Source organism: Siniperca chuatsi, linkage group LG24, assembly GCF_020085105.1.
Source record: "Siniperca chuatsi isolate FFG_IHB_CAS linkage group LG24, ASM2008510v1, whole genome shotgun sequence".
NCBI classification, from domain to species: Eukaryota; Metazoa; Chordata; class Actinopteri; order Centrarchiformes; family Sinipercidae; genus Siniperca; species Siniperca chuatsi.
This window is the reverse complement of record NC_058065.1, coordinates 15502112-15529122: the sequence shown is the minus strand read 5'-3', so window position 1 is coordinate 15529122 and position 27011 is coordinate 15502112. Positions and strand designations below refer to the sequence as shown.

General features: G+C 40.2%; 1 protein-coding gene across 17 annotated transcripts in view; it reads right to left on the bottom strand.

Moving 5' to 3' along the window:
- Nucleotides 1–27011, bottom strand: part of dmd (dystrophin) — a 419464-nt gene that overhangs the window by 175323 nt on the left and 217130 nt on the right. For 14 of the 17 annotated variants that reach the window (XM_044188364.1, XM_044188362.1, XM_044188369.1 and 11 more), the window contains 8 exons: nucleotides 26610–26717; nucleotides 26216–26401; nucleotides 19318–19487; nucleotides 18338–18461; nucleotides 12498–12576; nucleotides 9376–9488; nucleotides 7754–7882; nucleotides 7390–7398 (listed from right to left, as the gene is read on the bottom strand). In XM_044188364.1, coding sequence (XP_044044299.1) covers nucleotides 7390–7398; nucleotides 7754–7882; nucleotides 9376–9488; nucleotides 12498–12576; nucleotides 18338–18461; nucleotides 19318–19487; nucleotides 26216–26401; nucleotides 26610–26717 — 918 coding nt within the window. The remainder of the gene's footprint in view (nucleotides 1–7389; nucleotides 7399–7753; nucleotides 7883–9375; nucleotides 9489–12497; nucleotides 12577–18337; nucleotides 18462–19317; nucleotides 19488–26215; nucleotides 26402–26609; nucleotides 26718–27011) is intronic. The other 3 variants (XM_044188356.1, XM_044188363.1, XM_044188374.1) reach the window with 1 other exon arrangement.

Here is a 27011-nt window from a genome sequence, read left to right as displayed (position 1 = left end):
ACTGGGCCCTTCTGGATCACCTGCAGCTGTCAAAACCCATCTAGGATGGACACTCCAAGGTCCCATCAGAGACTTTCAATCTCAGAATTCCTCAGTGCCTGAGAAAGCAGTCATCAGATCAAGGCAAGACCAAAAAGCCATGGAGCTTCTTGAACAGCCACAGACAGTCAGTGGTGTTAACCGCTATGCCACTCCCCTTCGTAGGCTAGCAAATTCTCCTCTCTTGAACATTCCTCAGTCTGCAGTGATGTCACGATTGCATAGTATTTGACTGCTCATTCACTTTCCAAGGACAATACCTCAATAAGTACCTATTACCAGGACCAATCCTTGGGCCGTCACTCTTTGGCGTGCTGCTGCGCTTCAGGCATCATGCTGTAGCAATAAGTGCTGACATTAATGTTTCACCAAATCTGTCTCCGGCCACAAGACAGGCCCCTTCTTCAATTCCTATGGTGTGACATGAACAAGATGTTCTCCCTTCAGTTGACCGATGGCAGGTCCATCCTTTTGGTACCACTTGTAGCCCCTATTGTGCAATTTATGCTCTATAAAAACATGTGAAGGACAACCAACCTGACAAAGATGTGTAGTATTCAGTAACCCAGTGCTTCTATGTTGACAATTGCTCACAAAGCTTTCCCTCATCAGTGGCAGCTCGAACCGTCCTTGACAAATTGAGAGCTACCTTTTCAGTAGGGGGCTTTGACCTTCGTCAGTGGGCAAGCAGTGATCCCCCTGTGATCAGCCATCTACCATCTGAAGCAAGGTCTGAAACCAACTTTGGCTCTCTGAAGGCCAGGCCGATCCCCAAGAGCACACACTGGGACTGCTGTGGAACTGCAAACCTGATGTTTTCAAGTATAAATTCAGAGCCTTGGAAGCACATGCCTTAACAATGCATCATATCTACGGAGTCCTTGCTCGTTGGTTTGACCCATTAGGTTACCTCCTACCATTCACAACTTGTGCGAAAATTCTGGTTCAACAACTATGGAGAAAGGAACAAGAATGGGACAATCTTCTCCTTCCACCTGTACTCAACAGCTTGGAAGGTTAAAGGAACTCCACCTTCCTCAAATCACTATCCCTCGCTGTTATACTTGACGGATGGATGCTTCTACCACAGTTCAAGACATCCATATGCTTTGTGATGCTTCTGAAAACACCTATGGTGCTGTTGCAAACGTGAGATCAAAAGATGTTAAAGGCCAAGTAGAGCTGAGTTTCATACTAGCTCGTTCATGCATCTCCCCAAAACAACAGTTATCAGTACCAAGATTGTACTAAGAGTGTCAGAAATCCAAAATCTCAAACAATCAAGATTAGAGATACTGTATGTTGATTCAGCCAAATAACCCTGCTGATGACGTTACAAGAGGCAAATCCTTACCATATATCCAAATAGATGGACCAATGGCCCATCCTTGCATGGACCTCCAGATACCCAAACTTCAATCTGCTGAACCTGAAACCAACAGTTTCAAGACTTACCAAGAAGTTCGGGATATCACTGCCCAATCTCTCTCTAATCTAACCAGTGAAATTCCTGTAGCTGGCTACCTGAAAGCAGAACAGGAAATCCTCCGACGAGCACAGATGGAAAGCTTTGGTGAGGACCTAGCTTGCTTCCAATCACACAAACCATTTCCACCATCTCTGTTGATCTTCAGAGCTGTGCAGAACCTCTGGACTTATTCATGTTGGAGGTAGACTGCGGCAAAGCCATCAGCTGAAATATGAGTCAATCCATCCAATTGTACTTGATCCTATTCACCATGTGACAAAATTGATCATTCAGGAGTATGACAAAAAACTGCACCAAACTGGCTCAGAAAGACTCATGCTGAAAAATGACAGAAATTTTGGATTTTGAGAGGACAAGAGGCGGTACGCCGATATCAACGCAACTGTGTTTCATGTCAAAAGTGGAGAGCGAAACCAATCATCCCAAAAATGGCTGATTTTCCTGCTGCTTGTCTCAGGTTACATAAACCTCCCTTTTACTCCACAGGAATAGACTGTTTTGGACCAATGTCAAGATTTGCCGCCGATCTAAGAAAAGATGGGGTATAATATTCAAATGCCTCAGAACACAATGTGTACATCTTGACCTCCTCAATAACATGGACACTGACTCTTTCCTTATGGCCCTTCAAAGATTCACTTCTCGGAGAGGAACACCAATGGAGATCTTATGTGAACAAGGAACCAACTTCAAAGGAGTGAACAAAGAATTACAGTAAGCCTTCAAAAATCTTTCTCCCAACATTAAAGTCAATACTGGCAACAAGAAAAATTTACTTTCATTTCAATCCTCCACATGCACCCCACTTCGGTGGCATCTGGGAGTGGAAAATACGCTCAGTAAAGAATGCTCTAAAGGCAACCATTGGTGCACAAATGGTCACTGAAGAGGTTCTGGGAACTGTACTGATTGAAATCGAAGGCATTCTTAATTCAAAACCACTTGGCTATGTATCTTTGGATATTGCAGATGTTGATCCCCAACCTTCTCATCATGGAACAACACAATGCATCACCCCCTCTAGTGTCTTACCCTGACTCTCCTCAGTCGACGACATTGGCGCCATGCACAGATTTTTTTCTGATCATTTTTGGAAATACTTCACCAAATCCTACCTACCATTACTTCAAACACGGCACAAATGGCAAAGGGACAAACCAGATCTGCATCTGCAACTCCATTGTGATGATTGTTGACTCCCAGCTACCAAGAGCCCTTTGGCCTGTAGGAAAAGTGACCCACCTCATACAAAACAAAGATGACCGCATCAGAACAGCAGAAAGTAGTCAAAGACAAGTCCTATGTCAGAGCTCATCTGAGCCCACTTCCTGCCTTACCTGATGACACCCTTTAACTATGGTTTGGTCTTTGATCGTATTTCTCACTAGAAATTTGGGGGCGGCTATAGAAAAGGGCCCAAAATTATATATTTTGGTCTTCCTTTCGTCACCTACCTCACTTCCTTTCCTCCCCTTTCCTCATCACTAATTAGCTCTTGTTTTCACCCCTCATTTACCTGATTGAGTTCACCTTATCACTCCCTATTTAAATCACTCCCTTTGACTCACTTTTTCACTTTTGCATGGGGCAGCAGTTCTGGTAAGAGGAGTTTATTTTACTCTTTATTTCCTATTCTATGTCAATGTTAGTTTAACTGAGAATTGCATTTATCCTTTTTACCTTAAGATTGACATGTGAAACGAATTTGAGTTATATTGTGTTAAGTTTAATCTTGTATTTGTTCTTTCTGTTTCAACAACCCATGTGTGTTTGTCCTCCCTCTATGCTCCTAAAGATGATTTCTTTAAGTTTATGGAGAAAATTAACCATGGTTCAGAGGATTGAAGTTTCCTGGCTTTATTCTATGCATTCTAATCGGATGCCCATGATAGTCAACATCTCATTCTGAACCTCCTACATAACACAGACTTATTGTTATTTCATTCTAACATAACCCTCTTTAGCTGCTTTAGCTTATATTGTTCATCTTTTCAAACAGTGTTTTCACTTTTAACATTACAAGACTTGTACAAACATTACAAAGGCTTTTAGGATGAGAAACGTTATCTTGGGTAACACTGGCTGGAGTATAAACTTTTCTAAATCCAATAAAGAACAGAACAGAGTGGCTAACAGTTTAGGTTAATTTTTTTTTTTTTTACATCATCTGTAACCCCACAAACTAATGTACTAATTTGTTAATGGTATGGTAACTCTTGGCCTTGGAAGTAATGTTTTTACTACTGTTAGTAGTAAGCTAACGATTGCAGTAACAGATTTGGTTTAAAATATTCAGACATTCAATGATGTTGTACTCAGTGTTCAGTCTGTTTAGACAGATTTAAATGTTGAGGTAGGTGATGTCAGAGCATCGTGTTTTAATATTATAATAGGTGGATGTTACACGTATGCGTCTGTTATGTGCAGTGAGTCTACAAACATCAGCTGACAGCTGTAGAGTTAAATGTTATCAGCTACAGATAATGCGGACACAGAGTGGTATCAGTAAAACTGGCAGTAATGGACCCGAGAAGGTGGGCCTGATTAAAAATAATGAGCTGCATGGGTTGTCAGTGTACCAGCGATACAAACTACTGATTCATGAACTTTTTAATCAGAGCTAATCTACAGAAGCTCTGAGAAGCAAGTAAGAGAGCAAATAATTCTGGTGATACATTTTCAAGTCTTATCTAAATTGTTTTCTCTCCTGTGTTTATGACACACTATGAAGAACAAGTGGAAAAAAGGTTTTGCTAGGATAATTTTTCTAAGTTACTCATCTGTGAAAACAGGTAAAAATCATCAGTGTTGTTGTAATACTCATTTCAGCCACCAGAGCCTGAAGTGCACCACTATCCCACGTTCTAAATAGGACTAAAAGCATTCATGTTTTCTTCCAGGTAAATTTTAATTTCTCAGAGTACATGTATTATGTTAGCAAGTTATGTAACATTACTGCCATGTCTTTATTTTGGCTAGAAATGTATTTTAATCAGCATTTCACCTGAAATGTTTTTATCCACCTGTTTCACAGATTTTCTTTTTAAAGGAACTTATAAAGATTATCCTGGCAAAACTTTTTTTTCACCTGTTCTTAAGTCAAACACAGGAGGTAAAACAATCAAATGGATCACCAGAATTTTTTTTTTCTCACTTGCCTCTCAGGGCTTCCGTACTAAACAGAATGTTATTTCAAATCAGTAAAGTTTCAGTTAACCTTTGAGTTCGATCAGCTTCCAGACAAAACAACTCACATTTGCCTGAGCGTAGAGCCTAATCTTAGAGGAAACACTGGGTCTAGTTCCTTAAAGATACATGTTAGCTCAAGTATACCATTTTGATTTTCCAATGCTGCTCTTGAGTCTAAATGCTAAATATAGAGCAAAATAGTTCCAGCATGTAACTCCCTGTAAAACCACAAATTTTCATTTTTACATTTCTGTTTATGTTAATTAGCCAAATTTAGAGGTGCTGGGAAGCAGATTTTTTTTAACTTTGGACAGAGCCAGGCTAACTGTTTCCCCCTGCTTCCAGTCTTAAGCTATACTGCTGGCTCTAGATTCATATTTAATAGACAGACATGAGAGTGGTATTTATGATCTCAGCTAACCCTTGGCAAGAAAGCAAATAAGTGTATTTCCCTAAATGTCAAACTTTTATGTTTTTATCAAATGTTACCCAGACAGGAGGAAATAGTTTTTGGGGACTATTTTCAGTAGCAGATGAATCTACATTTGGTGCTTTGGTAAACATTTGTGGCAGCAGGCCAGTGTATGTGGGATTGAGTCAAAATAAACTACAGTGTGTTTGTGTTCATGGTAATGAAGGAACATGTTACCCAGTGCACCAATGTGACTTATTGATGTGTTTTTTGAGTTTTTGGACAACAATGGAGCACAGAGGAATCAGATATATCAGGTTTTGAATACACACACAATACTTTTTATTGTGGGTTTTGGTCTTTTCATGAGATTTGTTTACCATAAGAAAAATATAGAATGTCACCAGCCTTTAAACCAACGAATAATCTAATTTCAACTAGTCTTGTTTAAATCGCATACAAATTGAGGAGGATCAGTACAGGTGAATTGCAAGATGTAGCAGGTAGGGCAGGTTAATATTCACTGAACTGTCCTGGGGTGAAGGCTTTGAATGCAGCTCAGTCTTATCCCCCTGTAACATGAGTAAGTTAACACTCTAGCCTAAAGCCAAAAGACACACTCATTATTCATGAATAATGTTAGAAAACACAAGCTTTTAAAACCTCAACAGAATGTATTTTCATAAGCTGACAGTTGGCGGTATGACTTGCCGTTGGGAAGGTTGGAAAGTTTCAGTAAATATTTTATTTTCTCTGAAGTCTTTCCTATTTAATATAAAGATAGGAACTCAGAAAATGTTCGTGGGAGCAAGTGTGTGTTCTCCATTTGTGTCTATGTGTGGTTGAAAATGTGTGGGTATACACTTCTGAGGGAAACCTTGTTTCTGTGAATTTGTCTGCTTGTGGAAGCTAGACATATCTTTGAAGAAAAATTTAATTTCAGCACTCCTGTCACGGCTCCGGTCGTGACTCCGGGTTTTCCTTGTGTTTCCCTGTGTTTTCCCTGTCTCCTCCTCCCCTGTTGGGATGTGTGTGTGCTGTTGGTGTGGCTAGCTCTCCTGGCACCTGGTTCAGCTCCACACCTTCAATCTACTTCAATCTACTCATCAACTCTCAGCTCAAATACCTCAGCTCATCGCCAGATTGTTCTGTCCTTCCTAGTGGTAGCTTGATTTTTGGCCTTAAAGCTCTTGGGAAGATTTTCTAGTGTGCTTTTTTGAGATTATACTGGTTCCTTTGGATAATGTGATTTTTCTCCTGTGCCTGAAAATTACTATGCCAGTGTCTCCTCCCTGCCATCATCCACATGCTGCCTCAACTCACCCATTTTTCCCTTTCACCAGCCTGCCTGCCTCTGCCATCATCAACCCTGCTATCCCCCTGCTCCTAACCGTCAACTGTTAACTAAACCTTTGCACCCACTGTGTGTGTGTGTGTGTGTGTGTGTGTGTGTGTGTGTTTTATGTTGGCCAATACTTCTACTCTTTAAGCTGCTTACTTATTTATAGACAGATTTGGTTTAAAGCAGGGGTTTTCAAAGTCTGACACTGGGAACAACTGCACCCCTCCCCCCAAATTAGCACCCTTAAAAGTATGCCAAATTACTTATTGGAGGTATGTTTTTGCAATGTACCCATGAATGTACAAACAACTATCACTGGATTCTTTTGATACTGAAGAAAATTTAATAACACAATGATTCTCATTCAAGATCTGGAGTCATAAGGAGCGCCATTTTTCCATAATTTCTAATTCGATGTATGGATGTTTGAATATGTTATGGATATTTGCGATGGACTTCTGAAATACTGATATTCTCAGGAAGTGTAAATCACACTGAATCTAAAAATATATGTATCATGGGTGTATGTTAAGATCTAAGTTATGAGTCCAAGAAGGAGTTTGAGTTTTGATACAAATTCACCTCACGCAGTCTCTGTGTGTTATACGTTATATTTGGTTGTTTAATCTGTACACCAGCAGAAAACAGAAAAACCTAAAGTTGTGGTTTTATGTAAAATTTGGACAGAGCCAGGCTAGCTTTTCCCTTGCTTCAGCTAAGCTACTCGGCTGCTGGCTTTAGCTTCATATTTAGTGTATATAATTTCAGCACATCAGTGGCTGTACTTTATTTACTAACACCATTTTGGTAAGAATAGTTGTAGGTGTTTTCAAAAAACACATTGGAAAATAGGGAAGAAGTACATTTCATTCAGTCTGCATTCGGGAATAAATGAATAAATAACGTAAAAATACTTACAGAAAAGTGCTGTGACAAATAGATGCATGAAAAGAGATAAGGCAAATAAATAAAAATACTCTATAATGAAGATATGAAATAAAACCCAAAACTTATAAAAAGAAAATGAAACAAAACAAAAAATATAGCTAACAACAAATGGATTTCAACAAAAACCTGAGAAAAAAGTCAAATGCTGTATGAACATGAATGTAATATTAACATTTTTATGTTCATTGCATGTGTGTTTATGCTAACAAAAAAAGTATACATGCACATGTATAAAGTGCTGTTATGTGATGTTTATCAGTGTGGGGGGGATGAGCAGACAATAATGGATCATCCTGGAGAAAGTTTGGACTCAAAAACATTTTATTTCACTCACCTGGCATCTGTCCAGTTGTACTTTGAGTGGTTCTGGTTCAGATGCTGGAGGCGCCTGGACTTTGAGCCAGTTCTCACTGCTGTCCACAGCCTGCTCACACTGCTCATATAAGCTGTAGAAGGCCAGCACCTGCAGGACACACACACCCAGAAAGCCATTTTGAATAAAGGTGAAGAAAAGCTGCCATTCAATTCCCACAAAGACACAAGCAACCAACCACGCAACATCTGTCTTGTTTCACAAATTCTTTCCTAGTTTGCAGTAGAGCTGCATGATAAGTCAGAATGACCAAACTCTAGCCACACCTGTGATAAGCTAAGAGTGAGTCATATACACTTGAAATTCTCACTCTGTACCTGGATAGCCATTTTGTTGTTTAAAGTCTATACATAGTAAACGGGGAGGTTAGAGCTTCACTCTTTGCTATTTACCTGCCTTTTGGACACCTTCAGAGGCAGTACAGAAAAAAACAAAAACATGGTTATGTAGTGACACTTATTGCTCCATCTTTAGAGCATACTATCCACAATATATGAAAAAAAGAATTACTGTAATATAGTATTTCTGTTAAAGAACCTAGTATTTTGAAAATTGCATTTATTGCAATATGTAACATTCTAAAATATTTTTTAGAAGATTTTCACATAAATATAAACACATCAGAACCATGACAAGACAAGATAAAAATAAACAATCTAGCTATCATTATGAAATGATACAAATTACACATATACTGTCACTGGGAGAAATTCCACTGAGAGTTGGTCGTGCTTATTTCACACAATTACTTACAGAGGTTAGAGTTTATGTAAATTAGGCAATGTAGAGATTGATTCATTAATTTCTTGTGAGCACTGCTGTCCACTAAAGGATTAGTGTGCATTTTACTACCAGCTTAAAACAAATAACAATAAGATCAGTGTAAGGTTTAGCGTAAGAATTTATAACTCTGGTTCGTGGACTGTAAAAACAGTTCAAATAAAAAGCTAATTACTAAAAATAATCTTAAGAATCTTCTCCAATTTTACACAACAAGATCAATTTACTAGCCATGTTGAGTACTACGCAGCCTGTCAAAACAGTATAATATCTTCTGTGCCTCTGGAAAAAAAATATCTGAGTAAATAACCCTGATGTTGTCATTAGTAGTGGTAAAGGATCCAGTGTTTTTGGAGCTTAACCCTTAATAGGGACTATAAAAAAAGATATTTCAGTCCCTGCTGCACATATTTTGACAATTCTTTTTTAAATCTATAGCTAAACTTGTCAACATTATGGAAGTGCAATAGTAAATTGCTGGAGTACAGCTTTAAATGTCGTTGTTGTTGTTGTTGTTGTTGTTGAGTAAATAAAGGCCTGAGAGGCAGACGACCATAGTTATCATTACGATACCATAAAGCTGAATTTGTCGACAAAGATGTCAGTTTAGGTATAGCTGTTCAAGTGATTTTCATCACTTTTTGGAATGGTATATTTAAGAAAGACGAGGTGCTAACAAAGATCATTAGTTTATGTAATACTGAATATAGTGAGGGCAGCTCAGTGGGCAACTGTTGTAGTCTGTAGTTAAAAGAAAAAGCTCTTCAAAGTATCTGACTGATGCAGGGTGGACGTGTGTGTACCTTTGTCTGGTAAGCCAGCCATGCCAGCTTTTCTGCCAACAGGGTACAGAATCCCACCCAGCGCTGATTCAGCTGCTCTGCTGCCTGGGCAATGTCATCAGCACGACTCCCCTCTGGGTGGAGAGAGAGAAAGAGAGGGGGCTGTCAAATACACAGTAATACATGCTTCATAGTTTACACGGGCACGATGGGTCTCTTTGTAGGGAACAGACATAAATACACATCTGTACATCTGGTGAATGTCATCTGTAGGAGAGGTGAGGCAAGCCATTAATATCCTGCACAAAATGTGAGCTCCAAAAACTGTTTATCTGCCTGCCCACCGAACACAAAGACAGACAGACACACACACACACACACACACACACACACACACACACACACACACACACACACACACACACACACACACACACACACATACACACACCTCTCATTGTGCATTCACACTCACTGCTAACTGACATTATTTTATGTAAATGGCCAATTTAAAGTGCACGTAAAACTCCAGTGCCCGGAAAATGAAAACCTCCAAGAGGTTCCTGTAGGGAAAAATCAATGCTAAAGTTGTACAAAGATGGATTCATGCTCCTGCCTCAAAAAGGGCAAACTGGATCCCATCAGCTGGATGATAATTGGACCTGGAAAAGTCAGTATCCTGGCTCACATGTCTCATCTGGTACGCAAACAGGCATGAGATTGCTTCTTCTTCCTGTAATTTTACCTCAATTATATTCCATTTGCATTTACATGTCAAGAATTTGGCTGATGCTGTTTTCCTCTACAGGTTACTATGAATACAGTAGCATAAACTTAATGCTAGATAAGTCGCATCACATGTGACCCTGGAACTGAAGGAAGGTCGAGGTCAAAGATAAAGGGTACTTGGAACAATGGAGCCATGAGTTCCATTTTGAAGAGATATTCTACAGTATACTTTTCTTATTGTTAACAAATCCCATCTGCAGACTCATAACAATATTGAATGTTTCCCCCTAACAAGTATTGTGTGTGTATATAAGCCATGATATATATTATTCCTCTTCATCATTACCTGTTCCTTCATTTCCATGAACACACACATTATTTTGACTCAATCCCACATACACTGTCCTGCTGCCACAAATACTCACTACAGCACCATATGTGGATTAATCCTCGGTTGAAAATAGTTCCCAACAAATGCACTACTACCACCCTTTTGATAAAAACTACAGTGACCATCTGTTTTAATTACTAAAAAAATGAAACTACTGTATATGGTTGTGACCAGTGTTGTGCACTAATGCATTACTTAGTAATGTGTTACAGAAATGTGATTACTGTTACTGATCTCCTTTGTTACTTTGACATCTGGAGGGGTCAGCTTGTTTGCAGAGTAGAGTGGGAATATATATATTGTATTTTTTAGTACAATATTCCAGTACTCTTTCCATGCCTAAGGTTACATTCAGGAATTAGCTGGTTTTGTTCAGAGTTGAAGGGTGTGAGAATCCCATAGCTTTAATGTGAGGGAATGACTTCAGGAATGCTGAGTGCAGCAGGACTAAGCTAGCTGCAGGTAGTCAGCAAATACCTGCAAACTGTGTGCTGGCTGCTTGTTAAACCACAGCGTCTTGTTTTCTATTCCTACATGTGTAAATACAGAAGATACATTGTGCGTGTGTGGAGGCTTTGGAATTGTTTAAAGCAATAGTTTGACATTTGAAATATGCTTATTTGATATCTTGCCAAGAGTTAGATGAGATGATGGTTACCACTCTCATGTCTGTGCGGTAAATAGCCAGCAGACAATTAGCTTAGCTTAGCATAACGACTGGAAGCAGTGGAATACAGTCTGGCTCTGTCCAAAGGTAACAAATTATAACAAAAGTTGTATCTTACTTGTTGAACTAATTTGTACAAACCCTAAGTGTATAAACAGCAAGTTGTGGTTTTTCGGGGGGGTTATGTGCCAGACTGAGCCAGGCTAGCTGTTTCCAGACTTTATGCTAAGATAAGAAACATTAAACAAACTTTTTTTAAAAATAAATAATTGTTGTGCAGTAGTTGCAGTACAAAGTATGAAAGAGTGCAAATATAGAGTGCAAATATAAAATATCAATAAAAGTGCAAATATAAAAATATCAATAAACAGTGTGAATGAGCGCATTTTTCAAAATGTCGAACTATTCTTTTATAGGCACTTTAGATGGAGTTGGATGAGAAATTAAAGTAATGTAACTAATCACTTGTGTAACTGGTGAGGAATTACTGAAGTAATATACTTTTTTAATGAGTAATATGTTATGAGTAACTGAGTACATTTTTCAAGTAACTTGCCCAACAATGTTAGTGACCCATCTTTCTAGATTTACATCTTCAGTACGAACCAATGGGCTGAGAGCCACAGACAAGGTCAGAAAGTATTGAGAGCTGGACTAACACATTGTTGGCTTTGGTCTTTTCTGGGGATCTGTTAACAATAACAATAATATAATATAGAATAACATAAATCTTATCCTTTAAGATGTTTTTTATATTTAAAATATGTTGTTTTGTTCATTGGTATCTGGAAATGCTTACTGCTTATAATGATGTAATGTTTTTGGAGATTTATTTATAAGCTTTATTAAGATTTTTCCAGGGTTTAACCAAATTTTTTCACGTCTCAAATCATATAACATTAAAATGAAGTATGGAGTAAAACATCTCATGTACGTGAGATTATTTGCACACAAAAACATACATACATACATACATTTTTCTCTCTCCTTCACTTACACACACACACACACACACACACACACACAGTCAGTAAGTTGAGTAATGTTCTGACATGTCTTATTTGGATGGTGGTTAGAGCAGTAGCAGGAATGAATAAAGAAAACAGAAAAGTGAAAAATATAAATTGCGTGTTTCTATGCTTTTTGAAGCCCCAACAATTGCACAAGGACAGAGGAGAGGACAGACGAGAAGAAACATCTCTCTCCCTCTCTCTTTTTGTCTGTTCCTCTCTCTGTGTTTCTATGGAGACAAGGAGAGAGGGTGGGACAGGTGGAGGCGTTGCCATGGGGACAGACAGGGTGTGCGTTCATGTGTTTGTATGCATGTGAATGAGTGTGTGTGTGTGTGCACGTTACCCTGCTCGACCAGGGTCTGCGCTGTGCGTGTTGCCTCCTGAAGCTTTCGGTACTTCTCTGGCCGCTCCCTTTCTATCGCCTATGGCAAAGAGAAATGGAGGTAGAGAGAGAGAGAGTGATGGAGTGAGGACAAGAGACAAGAGACAGACAAGGAGAGGCAGGAATACAATAAGAACAACAGGCAGACAGCAGTAGAATTATTATTTATTACAAAGAAAGATTAAAAAACCCAAAATTAATGTACAATTCAACAGAGTATTACTTCCAAAGAATAAGTGGTCCTATAGCTTTCATCAAAGTCTGATCTTTTTCTTTAGGACAACCTAAGCATGTCTGGTCCTTTTGTGGGCAAACAACAGAAAGGTTTCAGGTGGTTCATTGATCATTTTAAAGCCAAATTGTGGGAAGTTTTAATATTTCAACAGGATATGTTTATACTATGTTAAAATGAATAGTTCAACATTTTCGGAAATACTTTTGCCTTAAATTCTCATATAAAAGCCAATATGATATAATAATAGTCGGGGGCATGACCAGCACTAACAATTAAAGGCCAGTAGCTAATAAACGCTGGGTAAAAAAAGATTGAGGGGGGTTGAAATTACCTGTAGCTAACAATAAAGGTTCACAAACTAAAGTTAGTTTAAAGTCCATTTCCACAGTATTAATTCCATCAGTGTTATATCATGTCATACTCACTATTTCGGCTACTGTCACTTTCTATTTTTTTCACAGAAATTGATTTCATACTCAAATTAATTCCAGTCTTTTCTTCTTTGATGTACTCCTGATCAATGTTAAGCTACCATCAGCAAAACTCAACACTTACTAAAGTTTCAGGAAGCCTATCTATAAAGGGAGGGCTGCAAGCAAAATTCTGGAGAAAGTGTTGAGTTTCAAACACCTTAATATCATTTGGGGAAAATGGCACAGTAGAACACAACAATATACATTAAACTGAATTTGTCAAGGTAAACATGGAAGAAGTGTTGAGTTTGCATTAACTGGGGAACAAGGGAAATTAGAAATAAGGGCCTATCTCTAATATAAGCCAAACAAAAGCTTGGTTTCTTTGCTACTGAGGTAAATAAACTATTACGATAATTTAAGATATTCAATCGACTGTATGTTACATGCGACCAGTTGTAACAAGGTATGACCTGACTGTGGACATGAGCTATGAGCTAAAGACTGATGTTTCCCTCTTGGATTGTGTTGTGACCCCCTCAGATTTATTGTGGGACCTGGCACACAGGTTGAGAACCACTCTAAAATGCTAGTTCTTCTTTAAGTCACTATATTTGTTATGCTACTTAATGTTTATCTGGAAGTCTTGGTAGTAGAGCATGCCTCCCTCTAGGTTTGAGCGCATAAGCTACACAGTGGAGTATACTATGTTGGTGTATACAGTATGTGAATTAATCAAACGGGGAAAAAATACAGCTGAGTTTAAGTGATAATCATTATCAGTACTAAACTGAGACTATCAGTTGGTCTTAGTGAAACAATTTGGACTCAAATTTCCTCTCCAATAGAAAGATCCAACACCTGTAGCCTGTGAATAGGATAAAATCCAGACTTGTTTTGCTACCCAATATGATGTTCTGGAAGAATTTAATGCTGTTTCTTATACAAGCTGCTACAGAGAGCTGAGCTGACAGCAAAGCTGAAGAGGCAACCAAGATCAAAGGAGATTTTGAAGAATCTGCCTACCTAAAATTCATCACTTTGCATCTATTACTGAAGCGCATGCATCATTTGTAACGGCAGTAGTTAAGTTATATATCTTGTTCACAAACAGTGCTTAAAAGCTTCATACATTATTAATAAGGGTTGCAATGGATTTGTGTTTAACTCATTTATTATGAATGATTTATTAGCACATTTGTAAATGCTGACTAAAAGTCACACCAGTTTGTGTTGTCCCTAATTTACAGCTTAATTTGTTTATCATGACCATCAGCACTTTGTGAGCCATTTGTAAGAATTAAGTGTTTCTAATTCATTATGAATGCATTTATATTAGTGGATGTATATAAATTGTTTGATGCCAATGTCGTATGATGCGATCCAGCAGGAAGTGATAGCTACTGCAATCCAGCGGGGCAGGCGAGCAGGCGGGCAGCTGGGCAGGCGAGCAGCGGTGGGAGCCATGCTTCCTCCTGGAGGGTTTCCCAGAAGGCGCCAAGACAGCAACAGCCTGAGGTACCACCTGGTTTGCAGGCTGAAATGCTGACTGGAGACCGGCGGGCCGGGAATCGGGCTGGTGACTGGTGGGCCGGGAGTCTAAGTAGGGCTGCAAATCTTGCCTCATGCTGAAGATTGCCGCAAGGTTCTCTACCATAGTGAGAAGAGTCGCAAGCCTGGGTCTGGATAGTACTGTCCTCTCCATTAAGGAGTATACAAAAGGCCTGCATTTGATATCAACTGAGTCTTGAATGAAAAGGCGGAATTTCTCTTGCGTGGAGAACACTTCCTTCAACTCCCCCATGAGAGAGTCAACTTCTGCTCGGTCCATGACTAGTCAGATCATTCTGTCGTATGTTGTGTAGTATGTGGACCCAAATGCAGATGACCAGGAAGCGGTATGAGGGTGAAGTAGCCAGATGGCTACAGTGTTTATTGGGGGTGATGTGGTTTACAGGCAGGTACAGGCAGACAGACCGGTAGGCAGACAGGTAACAGGAAAATAGGCAGATATAGGTCCAGGTACAGGGAAATGGGTTACCGGCTGGCAGTGGTGGAAACAGGGAAGTGAGTCCAAATGAGGCTAACCAAGTCCAATAGGGAGCAGGCAAAGTTCACAATCCGGAATCCAGACACGGTCCAAGAGAGACAAAGAATCCAAAACAGAACTCACGGTAAGAATGCCGGGGAACTGGGCATGGAAACCAGGTACAACAAAAGGTGCACCAAACGGCAACACACACCAGACTGGAATCACAATGCTCCAACACTGAACAAAGAAAGATACCCAGACCAAATACCCTAGGGGAGGTGAGACAATGAGACACGGGTGCAAACAATCAAGGAAGGACCAACAATCAAAACTGGAGAGAAAGCAAACAAAGATTGGAAGTATAACCACAAGACAAGGGGGGGGGGGTTGAATACTGCAAAAAAAAACAGGTAATGAAAAACCCTCTATACTATATCAGCCAATAATTTAAAGATGTAGCAAATGGCAGTCTTTGTCTCAACGACAAGGACTAATTTAAAAAATATAATATTGTCATAGTTAGCCACATCTCTTTCCCTATCCTTGTGTACTCTAGTGTGCCCTCCTCTCTTTGTGTTCCTTGTCATTCCTCGGTTCGTCACTGTGTGTGTGTGTGTGTGTGTGTGTGTGTGTGTGTGTGTGTGTGTGTGTGTGTGTGTGTGTGTGTGTGTGTGTACGGCGGGCGGTGGGTGGGTGGGGCTCCTGGTTTTCCCTCCTGCTGTGGATCACTGGCACACCTGAAGTTCATCATCCAATCAGTCTCCACAGTATATCTACCTGGCTCTACCTCACAACCAGCGCCATATCGTCTCTACTCCCGTACGACACCTGTGCCATGGCTCTCTTCTTGACCCAGTTAAGTTTATTGTTACTCCTTGTTGTCATATCTCGTGTAACCCTGTCTGTCTCTGCCACAGAGTCATTCCATGCCGGTGATCGCAGCTACTGTGTGCTCTCTGATCTCTGCAATGCTGCTTCCCTGTTCTGCCTGCCACGCTACACAAGCCATATCCAGAAGCCCCGCTCAACGCCTCCATCCTCGGAACCCAACCGGTTCTCCACAGACTGTGTCAGCAGACTGCTCTCCTGTTTCCAGTGAAACTACTCCTGACCCGCTCGCTCTAGAAGAGTGCTCAGCGACCATTACTTGTTTACAGTTTTAAAAACTGTTAAAACTACTATCAGTTCTCCACCTCGCTGTGTTCTGCTTTTGGGTCCTTAGATTGTGAAACACAACAAATATGGTAAGTGAGTTTAATGTTAAGCAATGGTTCTTAATTCTTAGAAAATGTCATTCGTAATTTGATTCATTCTTAAGCTGCTCTAACAAATATTTTCATATGAACAATGGGTCAAATTACTATGGGTAATGCGAAAGGAGTCACTCATAGTGATGAAGCCAGAGATTTATCGTTAACTCTGCAGTTCCTCCTCGCTTTTTAACCTCTTGTAGCTTATCGTTTTGGTTTAACAGCCTGCAACTTTAGGTTGATAAGATCATCGAGACTTGACCAAAGTAATAGTTTCCTGCAGCAGCAGGCAGCTGTTTTCAGCAAAAAAGCTTTAAAAACCCACTGTACACTTCCTGCCCAGTACCAAACCAGTATTGCCAACTTTGCTACATTCTCGCTAGATTTGGTGACTTTGAAGACCCCTTTAGCAACATATTTAATTTAATGTGCTCTCATGTGGCTGTGGCTCTCTGGACTGACTGCATTCAGTCGGTGGGGGAGAGTAGCAACACATTCAGTCGACCAATCAGCAGCCAGACAGAAACGGGAAAGTGCGCAACTAACGACCAATCACCGATCCCCATTGCTTGTCTGGGGAACTCCTTCTCATTTGCTTTTATTCTAAATGATTTAACTTGACGATTTAAGATTTGTTTTTCAAAATACACAAGAGTGTAAGACTGTGTGAATATTACAAGAGTGAGTATATTCCAGTGTCTGGATCCTCTCCATTCATGAAACTTCAGTTCCACAATTTATACAACTACTGCCATTAAAAAGGTTTCTAAATTAGAGGTAGATTTAGATGTATATTGATGTGGTGATAGCAGGTTGAAAAATAACAGCTGATAAAGCTTAAATAAATAAATAAAAAGGTTGGAAATACAGCTGACAGACACAGTTAGCAACTAGCTGAACATAAACAAACTAAATGATCATGAATTAGTGGAGACCAAAACCTAGCTAAAAGAAATTGAATATTGGACTACATTGACATCAGGTCAACAAAAACACAATTCCAAATGAATGCTAATGTTGCTCTGTTTACTGGATGTGTAAATAGGCAACAGTTTGTTAACATGTTAGTTATGTCAGTTTTCAAGTGATAATGTCAGTTTGTGTTTACAGCTTGTTTCTGCTTTCCCCAAGTGGCCAAATAAGCAATACTGCAAATTAGCTTAAAGGAGTAGTTGGATATTTTATATTCGATAACTCACTTTTATGGCAAGAGTTAGATGAGAAGATCAATACCACTCATGTCTGTATTCTAAATAAGAAGCTTGAGCCAGGAGACGGTTACCTCAGCTTAGCATAAAGACTGAAAATAGGGGGGGCAGCTAGACAAATGAGAGAACATGTTAGTAAGCCTTTTTTATTTTTTATTTTTTTTACCTTTGGACAAAGCCAGTCTAGCTGTTGCCCCCTGCTTATTTAACATGCGACATCAGGTGTGAGAATGGTATCAATCTTCTCATCTTACTCTTATAAATGCAACATATTCCTTTAAGCCACATGGAAAGACATATTTGTTATACTACAACAGGTTGTTGCCATATTTTATTATTTGCTGCAGAAGCTGGTCCTGCAGTACGCTTGATTTTTCTGTGTTTATAGGACAAATCTAGTCAGTTGACAGCCATAGGTAGCTGCTGCATAAAAGTTTGAAACAGTCATTATGGATACTTTGCTGCATTTCATACTTTCACGGAGCCACATCAGCGTTGTCCTGTATGCATAATCGCAGTTCAGAACATCCTCACAGGTATGATTGCTATATGGAAGGTAAAATTCATTTCTAACCCAACTGTGTGATGGAACCTTGTTATTTCTGCATCACAGGTCTCAGCAGATTAAGCTCCACGGGGCATCTCACACACAGGTGTTTTTACCTGCACTTTGTCATGCAGCTCCTGAATGCTGCCATCCTTGCGTGACACAGAGAACTCGGGGCTCTGTAGGATGGCTTCACCACGGGTCATGTAGCTGTGGACCTCTGTGAAGTCAACGTCAAACCTGAGGACACACACATTGCAGTTGCTACAGTTTTCTAAAAAATAAATTACACACAATACATACACCTTTATTGTTCCTGTTAACTCCTGAAAGATTTAATTTGCAGATTGCCTAGAACTTCACTACAGCTAATACCACTAAAGGCAGGGGTGAAAGTAGGCCAGTACTCCGTACCACTAAACGATTCAGTGCCAGTACGCAGTATCGGAAAGAGGGGACAGCAGCTGCCTGCCAAAACCCACATACAACAACCCATCACGATCGCATTTCCAACAAGAAAACATATCTGCTAACGTTAGATCAATATAATCAAGTTTTCTTATGAATTGCTTCGAAATTGTTCCAGTGTGTTTGTGCCATAAACTTTATATACAGTCAATGGTTTTTGCCCAGCACAGACCTGTGAGTTCTTTTGTCTTTCCAAAACGGTTTAGTTACTGCTGGATGTGCAAGTACTCATTGTAAAGAATGCTTCCTTTCAGAGTGTTATATTTGTATACATATTATATTACTGGATTATTATTACTGATAGTAAGTAATTAGGTAATGATGTAAGAAAACATAATTTTAATGTTGTAGCATTGCAGCACAAGTCACTACAAGATGCAAGAGGATTTTCAGTATCTCCTACTTCACTACTATCAAAGGTTTAATTTCAAGCTAGCCTCTATTATCACCATCACAGATACTCATTATCAGTATCTGCAGTGTTTCTTCACCTACCTGCTGAGATAAGACAGCAGAAAGGGGTGCATGTAACTGAACATTTCACATAAGTTAGAAAAGAAGCTTTTGATCTTTATAATACTAATTATAATTCAAATTAGACAACCACAGTGTAGCAACATACACCCACCTTTTCCTGAGTTCAGAATCCACCACGACTTGTCTCTTCTTCTGCGGGGGTGGTGACTCTCGGGTCTGGCGCACAGCTGACACCTTTTCCCTTGTAGTCACCTTGGTAATGGTCGCCGTGACAGTGTGGGTCAGCTCGGACTGCTGAGCCACGCTGACAGCAGATGAGAGCTGAATGTGTACACACACAAAAAAATACATTTAGACAAACTGCACACAACAGCACGCGTTATATCAGTTTACAAGGATCTGTCAAAATCATACAGATCCCAAATCACCACTTAATACACTTTCCCATCTGTCTGAGTGCCTGCACACACACACACACACACACACCAGTGTCCTTGAGAGTCAATGAGTCATGATTTGTTACATCAATCATACATTATCACAACAAAAATAGCCAGGATTTGTGTGGGGTTTCAACAACAACTACATATTTAAATATGAGTGTGTGTGTGTGTGTGTGTGTGTGTGTTGGTGAGTGTGTAGTCAGACAGCTGTGAGATGGGTAAGTAGCGATTTGGGATTTCTGTGTCTCTGACGGATTGTAAGTGCACAAAAGGATGAGCGAGAGAGAGAAATTAGAGAGAAATGTATTTTTTACATGCATGTGTTTATGTGTGTGTTGCATGTTTAGATGAAGGTGCATGCTTATTACATTACATTACATATATTTAGCTGACACTTTTGTCCAAAGCGACAAATACGGGCATTCAACCATGTGGAACCCAAGAATTGCAAGAATCATGCAAGTACATCATCTTCATCAAATATGCTGCTTCATGTGCTACATTTAGAAACAACAAAAGATAGAAAAAGAGTTTTATTGATTTTTTTTTTTCTGGCCCAAGGTACAGTCTGAACAGATTTTTTAGTCTGCAACGGAAGATGTGTATAGTTTCTGCTTTCCTGATGTCGATGGGGAGCTTGTTCCAACATTGTGGAGAAAGGACAGCAAACAGTCGTGACTTTGTTGAGTGGTAGCTGGGCCCCCCTCGTAGTGAGGGAGTCATACGCAAGCTGGCAGTAGCAGAGTGTAGTGGATGGGCCGGGGTGTATGGGTTGACCATGTCCTGGATGTAGGATGGGCCTGAGCCAATCGCAGCACGGTAGGCAAGTACCAGTGCCTGGAATGGGATTCAAGCAGCCACTGGTAGCCAGTGCAGGGTGCTGAAGAGAGCGGTGAAGTTCGGGAGAACTTGGGTAGGTTGAAGACCAGCCAAGCTGCTGCATTCTGGCTGGGCTGCAGAGGTTGGATGGCACGTGCAGGCAGACCAGCCAGGAGTGAGTTGCAGTAGTCTAGACGCGAGATGACAAGAGCCTACACCATGTATTCTAATTCTGAGCATTGTTCACTGTTTTCTTGTGATAACAGTGTGTTTGAACGGTGTGTGTGTGTGTGTGTGTGTGTGTAAGCATGTGTGTGTGCAGGGTTGTTTCAGCAGGGAAGAGCACACTGACAGCTAAGCAGTGAGTACTACTACTGGGATAGCCTTGCTATCATGGAAACGTGTTTGTGTGAATGTGTGTGCAGCTATAGTGGTGGAGACTGTGTGTGCCTGCAGAGGTCAATCTGCTAATTATCTGGCTGATTACAATGGACAAGTAATTGAGAGAGAGGGAGTGAAAGAAAGATGGTGTAAGGGCTGCACATGTAGATGCAGTGGTTGGTAGCTCCTTCAGACTTGCTACATTTTTGTTTAAAAACATTTTTTTTCCAGTTTTATTGCTGAAACATCATTGAATGATGTCTGATTGGATTTGATTTAAAGGGCTAAGTCAAAATTGTTCAAATGGACTGGATCAGGAGATTTTGACTATGGCAACGGCTGCGCATGTAGATGACTTCATGACTCGGGTGACTTCAACCATGTCGAGTGTTTCAACAACACACCGACTCTGCTGTGGTGGGATGTATCAGCGGTGGTGATGAGACGGAGTACAGGGCTGTGGTGGGGAACTTTGTCTCATGGTGTGAGCAGAACCATCTGCAGCTCAATGCGACAAAGTCTAAGGAGCTGGTTGTAGACCTACGAAGGGCCAAGGCACCAGTGACCTCGGTTTCCATCCAGGGGGTCAGTGTGGACATTGTAGAGGATTACAAGTACCTGGGAGTACACATGGACAATAAACTGGACTGGGCTAAGAACACTCAAGCTCTTTACAGGAAGGGCCAGAGCCGCCTCTGTTTTCTGAGGAGGCTGAGGCCCTTCAACATCTGCCGGACAATGCTGAAGATGTTTTATGAGTCTGTGGTGGCCAGTGCTATCCTGTATGCTGTTGCATGCTGGGGCAGCAGGCCGAGGGTCGTGGACCCTAACAGACTCAACAAACTGATCCGTAAGGCCAGTGATATTGTGGGGGTAGAACTGGACTCTCTGTCGGTCTCTGAGGAGGATGCTGGCCAAACTACATGCCATCTTGGACAGTGTCTCCCACCCACTACATGACTCATCCCCCCAAAATGCACCACAGAGCGCCACAGGACGTCATTCCTGCCTGTGGCCATCAAACTCTTTAACTCCTCCCTCTAAGTGTCAGTCTGTATGACCCTAGGTCACTAAACTGGACATTGAGCATTAACATCACTGCAATACTTGACATAATTATGCAATATTCTGTGTTAATACTGCTGTGCAATATATTCTTTTCAGTTTAAAGTTCCCTATTTATTGATATTTATTCATGCTTCTACTACTACTGTGCAATATCCACCGTCTCATTATAATCTGAATAGGCTACACTTGACTTGACAGTTCATGCACTATTACTTACTACTTGTATTATTACATTGTGTTATTATACCGTACATACTTATCATCAACCAGTAAATCCACTTTGTACTTTACACTTATTTTAATTTTATACTTATACCCACTTGGTACTTAATTTATCTGACCTGTATTACAGTGTATTATATTTTTTGCTTACTACTTCTATTCCTGTGTGCACTGACGTGATAGTGTGCTGCCGTAACATAAGAGTCTCCCCTCAGGGATCAATAAAGTATTTCTGATTCTGAAATTACATTCTACATTTTTGTTTTTATCTGTTATCTTATTTTTTCCAGCTTTAGTGCTGAAACACGTATTACATATTCATTGGAAAAGGAAGCCAGGGTGTGGATTAAAGAGCAGCGGACCTTGCTAAGATCCACCCAGATTAACCGGACAAGACACCACGGCGGGTGGTGTGTGTGGTGAGAGGAAGAGCCGAGAGAGGAGTAAGCTGGCTGTTTCACTATCTTGTTGCTAGAAGTCACAAATTTAAAAAACTGAATTATTTTGTGATATGTGTAAATCATGTAAATAATGTGGGGATATTGTCATACAGGTGTTTGTTTGAGAACAACATGGTGCTAGTAAGATTAGAGAAGTGTGTAGTTAGTCGAAATCATGTAATATTGTGTCATACTGTGTGAATAGAACAAGTTAGTGTCACGTAAATGAATAGACCTGGACCTGGCTGAGATGTAACTTAGTGTAAGAATCACCTGCCGTCATGCTGTAATCTATCTTCACATAAACCTTCATTCAACGTTTTCCCTGCCTCCTGGAGTTGTGACTGCACTGGGTTTTCACAAGAAAGTTGGATTCAATTCAGTGGAACACAAGTCAAAACTAAGAACCTAGGATCTTGTAGCATGGTAAAATGGCCAATACAGATGGAGAGATGTGTGCAACCAGTGTGACCAGTAACTTTATGATGGAAAAGTGTGTGTGTGTGTATGTATGTATACTCATGCCTACAGTATAAGCATATGTACATGTTAATGTATTAGGGCTGTCAAAGCATGGTTTAAAGGATTAGGGTGTTGTTTTTCTACATTTTAATTAGTCAACAAATCTTATGAAAACAGCAAAACCAGTGTTAGTCTGTCTGTCAATACTTTCTGACTTCCCTACCCTGTCTGTGGCTCTCAGCTCGTTCCTACTGAAGATGTAAATCTTTAAAAACGGCTCACAAATGTATAGTTATAGTTATAGTAATTTCCTGAACACTGAACACTGTTCAAGTAAGCAACATTATTCAAACAGGAGGAAATATTGCATTTGTTTGGGACTATTTTCAGCAGTGGATTAATCCACATTTGATACTCTAGTGCTGTGGTGAGGGTGCCTTTGGAATTTGCAACATTTTACATTAACTACATTTTTATATTATGCTTTCAAACATGTCAAAACAGATTTCATGTTATTTAAAAAAAATGTACCCAACCTACCTTTTGAGGCTTTAAGTCTACTGTATCAGAGTTAAGAGACACATCTGCCCTAAATTGAGCCTCTCAGGCAGTGTTTAAGGAAAAGTTTGATATTTTTATATTAAGAAAGTATACTTATATTAAGAAAGGGACTGTGTATTTCCCAAAATGTTGCACTATTCCTTTAAGTTCCAGTCTCTGAGCTTTTGAGTACAGAAAGTGCTGCATGAGAAAGAGCACTTCAGGACATAAAGGTTCTTTGCAAACCTATAATATAAACAATTCCATTAATTTAATCAATGCTCAACATGAAGCTCCAGAGGGCTTATAGAATAAAAGTAGCATTACAGAGCAGTATCTTTATCAGCAAAATTGAAAAACCACAGAAGCACTTTGTCTTTATCTTATCACTTGTCAGTGAGCATGTCAGTTTTAAAAGCACAAATGTGACAACAAAGAGACAGCAATAAAGACAGAGGATTTTACTGAGTTACAGAAGGAGATGACGGAACAGTGGGAGAAAAGTGGCAATTGAAGAATCAAACATTTTCAGAAAAGTGATCATGAAGAAATAACAGTGCTGATTGAAAGCACCTTCATCAGTGTGTGTTTGCTCAGGACAGTGCATGTAGAAAAGGATTGCACACACAAATGTCAGTCCTAATTCCCTCCTTACCACCTCAGTATTCTGCACTGGTGTGTAACATAACCTTTCTAGGTGTTCAATGACCTCTGTCACCCAGCCAATCCATCTATTTCCTCTATCCCTCAGGCCAAACACTTGACGCTACCAGGACTCCATTTCATCACAGCAGCGTTCTTATAGCAGGACAAATGTGACCTCAGTGCGTCTGGATGCTACAAGGATTTCATTTTGACAGAAAACCATAGTGAGTCATCGGTAGGCCTATAAACCAAAGCAAACCAGTTTGGTAAACCAGCAAGGAGCACACTGACGGTTTTATTTAGGAGTAGAAGAAGACAGGCTACAACTTGTCTTATAAGGAAGTCTTGTGGTTAAATTTTTGATTGATTAGCCTTTGTCTACATTTGAAACACTCATTTGGCCTTTAATCCTAAATCGCAAACTTGTTCAAGCTGCTATTCTTTAATCAGCGGGTTTTTTTTCTTGGTCCCTGAGTTGCAACTTCCTGCTGGTTTTCATTCTACTACCTAATCACAAACTGATTAAGAGAGGGGACACTGAGTGAATGAAATGAAGTGCAATCAGCTAGCTGGTAGGACAGAGAAACAGACCAGACTCTCAGCCCTGAGAGGGAGTATTAACTTGCCTATTAGCTTTTTTGTCAAGAGTTTGATGAGAAGATCAATACTACACCTGTCTGTGCATTATCTATGGAGCTTGAGCCGAGAATGTATTAGCTTAGCATAAAAACATGGAAGTGGGGGGAAACAGCTAGCCTGTTTTAAAGTTTAAAAATCTGTTTACCAGCATCTGTAAAGCTCACTATTTTACACACTGTATCCCATTTGTTTAATCCGTACAAAAACCAGAAGTTGTTGTTTTATGGGAACTATGCTGGAACTATTTCTTGGCTGGGTGCAGTGACTGGTTGCCTGGCAACCTCATGGTGATAACCAGTGTTGGGCAAGTTACTTGAAAAATGGGATTAATTACTAATTTAAAAAGTAATTATGTTATAATACTAATTACTCAATAGCAAAAGTACTTACATTACCAGTTACATTACCCTTGTTACATTAATTGTTACATTAATTTAGTTACTCAGCTCAGCTCCGCCAGAGAGGCCTTTAAACAACTCCAAAGCCTCCCTACACACTTCTCATCTTCTGTATTTAACACATGTAGAAATAAAAAACAAGACATTGCGGTTTAACAAGCAGGCAGCCTGCAGTTTGGAGGGATTTACTGACCATCAACAGCTAGCTTAATTTTAGCCCAGGTGACTGCACGCAGCTCTCCAGATGTCCCAACTTCAGTGAAGCTGGGGGGTTCAAACACACTCCAACTCTGAACAAAACAATGTTTCCTGAATGTAGGCTTTCCAGTTGCTAACTGTAGCAAGTTGGCTAAGAAGACACAACATACAGCTACATGAGACAACTTTGGAGTTACCGGGAGTCGCATTGCTTCTAATTTGGTGGAGACTAAGCTAGCACATCCCGGACCAATCTGTCCACTGAATACACAGACACTAAACTGATATCAACCCTCCATCTAACTTCCAATAAGACAGTTAACAAGCCAACCCCGCAAAAGGTCAAAGTAACAGATTGTTACTAACATTAGTAAGTGCAATGTAACTACTGAGTTTTAAATTGTAATCTCTCTCACTGCACCTGGAACGATATAGTTACAGCACATAACTACCCACAAAACCACAACTTCTGGTTTTGAAATTTCTGTTTGTGTGCGAATTAAACAAACAAGATACAATGTGTTAATTAGTAACATTTCGAGGTGCTGTTGGGTGATTTTATTTTTAGCTTTGGACAGAACTAGGCTAGCTCTTTCCCCCTGTTTTCAGTCTTTATGCTAAGCTAATCTTATCATCTCCCAATTCTAGCCTCATATTTAGATACAGAAACGGCAGTGGTATTGGTCTTCTCATCTAGCTCTCAGCAAGAAAGTGAGCAAAGTTTCCCAAAATGTCGAACTTTTCCTATAAGTGATTATAATACTGTAACTATCCACCAATTATAGTACACCAACCTGAACCTGGGAGCTGCTCATCTCCAGACTCTGGACCAGTCGATCCCACCGCTGGGCAAAGCTGTCCAGTCTGGCCTCCAGTTTGCTGGCCACCTCTTTGTTCTTGACGCTGGACAGCAGGTCCTGACTCATGGAGCACAGCTTGTCCATGGTGGGACGCTTCACCTCCAGGTCTGCCTTCACCGGCTGGTGGAACATACGTACATACACACAAACACACACGCAACATATGCTGGGGATTTAAGCCTCCATGGCATGCCTCTCGTCCAACTGGAAACATGTAAAATACTTATTCAAATCAGTGTAAAGTGTGTTTTTGCAAAGGAGTTGCATACGTATATTCCTCCATTATGCTAAATGAAAGGGATAGTAGATCTGTTGCAGGGAGACTCACAGCTAGACGGCGGAGGCAGGCCACCATCTCTGTCTGGTCCTTCAGGTTGGAGGTCTTGATGGAGCGAACCAGCTCCTCCTTCTGAGTCAGCCAGGAGTCAAATAAACACTGTGAGGAGAGGTTAGAAGAAGAGAGGTGAGGGGAGGAGAGGAGAGGGGATGAGGAGGGAAAAGAAGAGGAGAGGAGAAGAAATGGAAAGAAAAGAATAGAAGATTGGGATAAAGAAGCATTGAGGAAAAGAAGAGGAGAGAAAAGAGGAAAGGAGAAAAGAGGAGAAGAAAGGAAAAAAGAATGAGAGGAGAAGTAATGAGGAGAGGAAACAAGGAGAAGGCAATGAAGTGAGTCAAGGAGAAGAGAGGAGAGGGGAAGGAAAGAAGAGGAGGAAAAAGAAGAGGAAAGGAG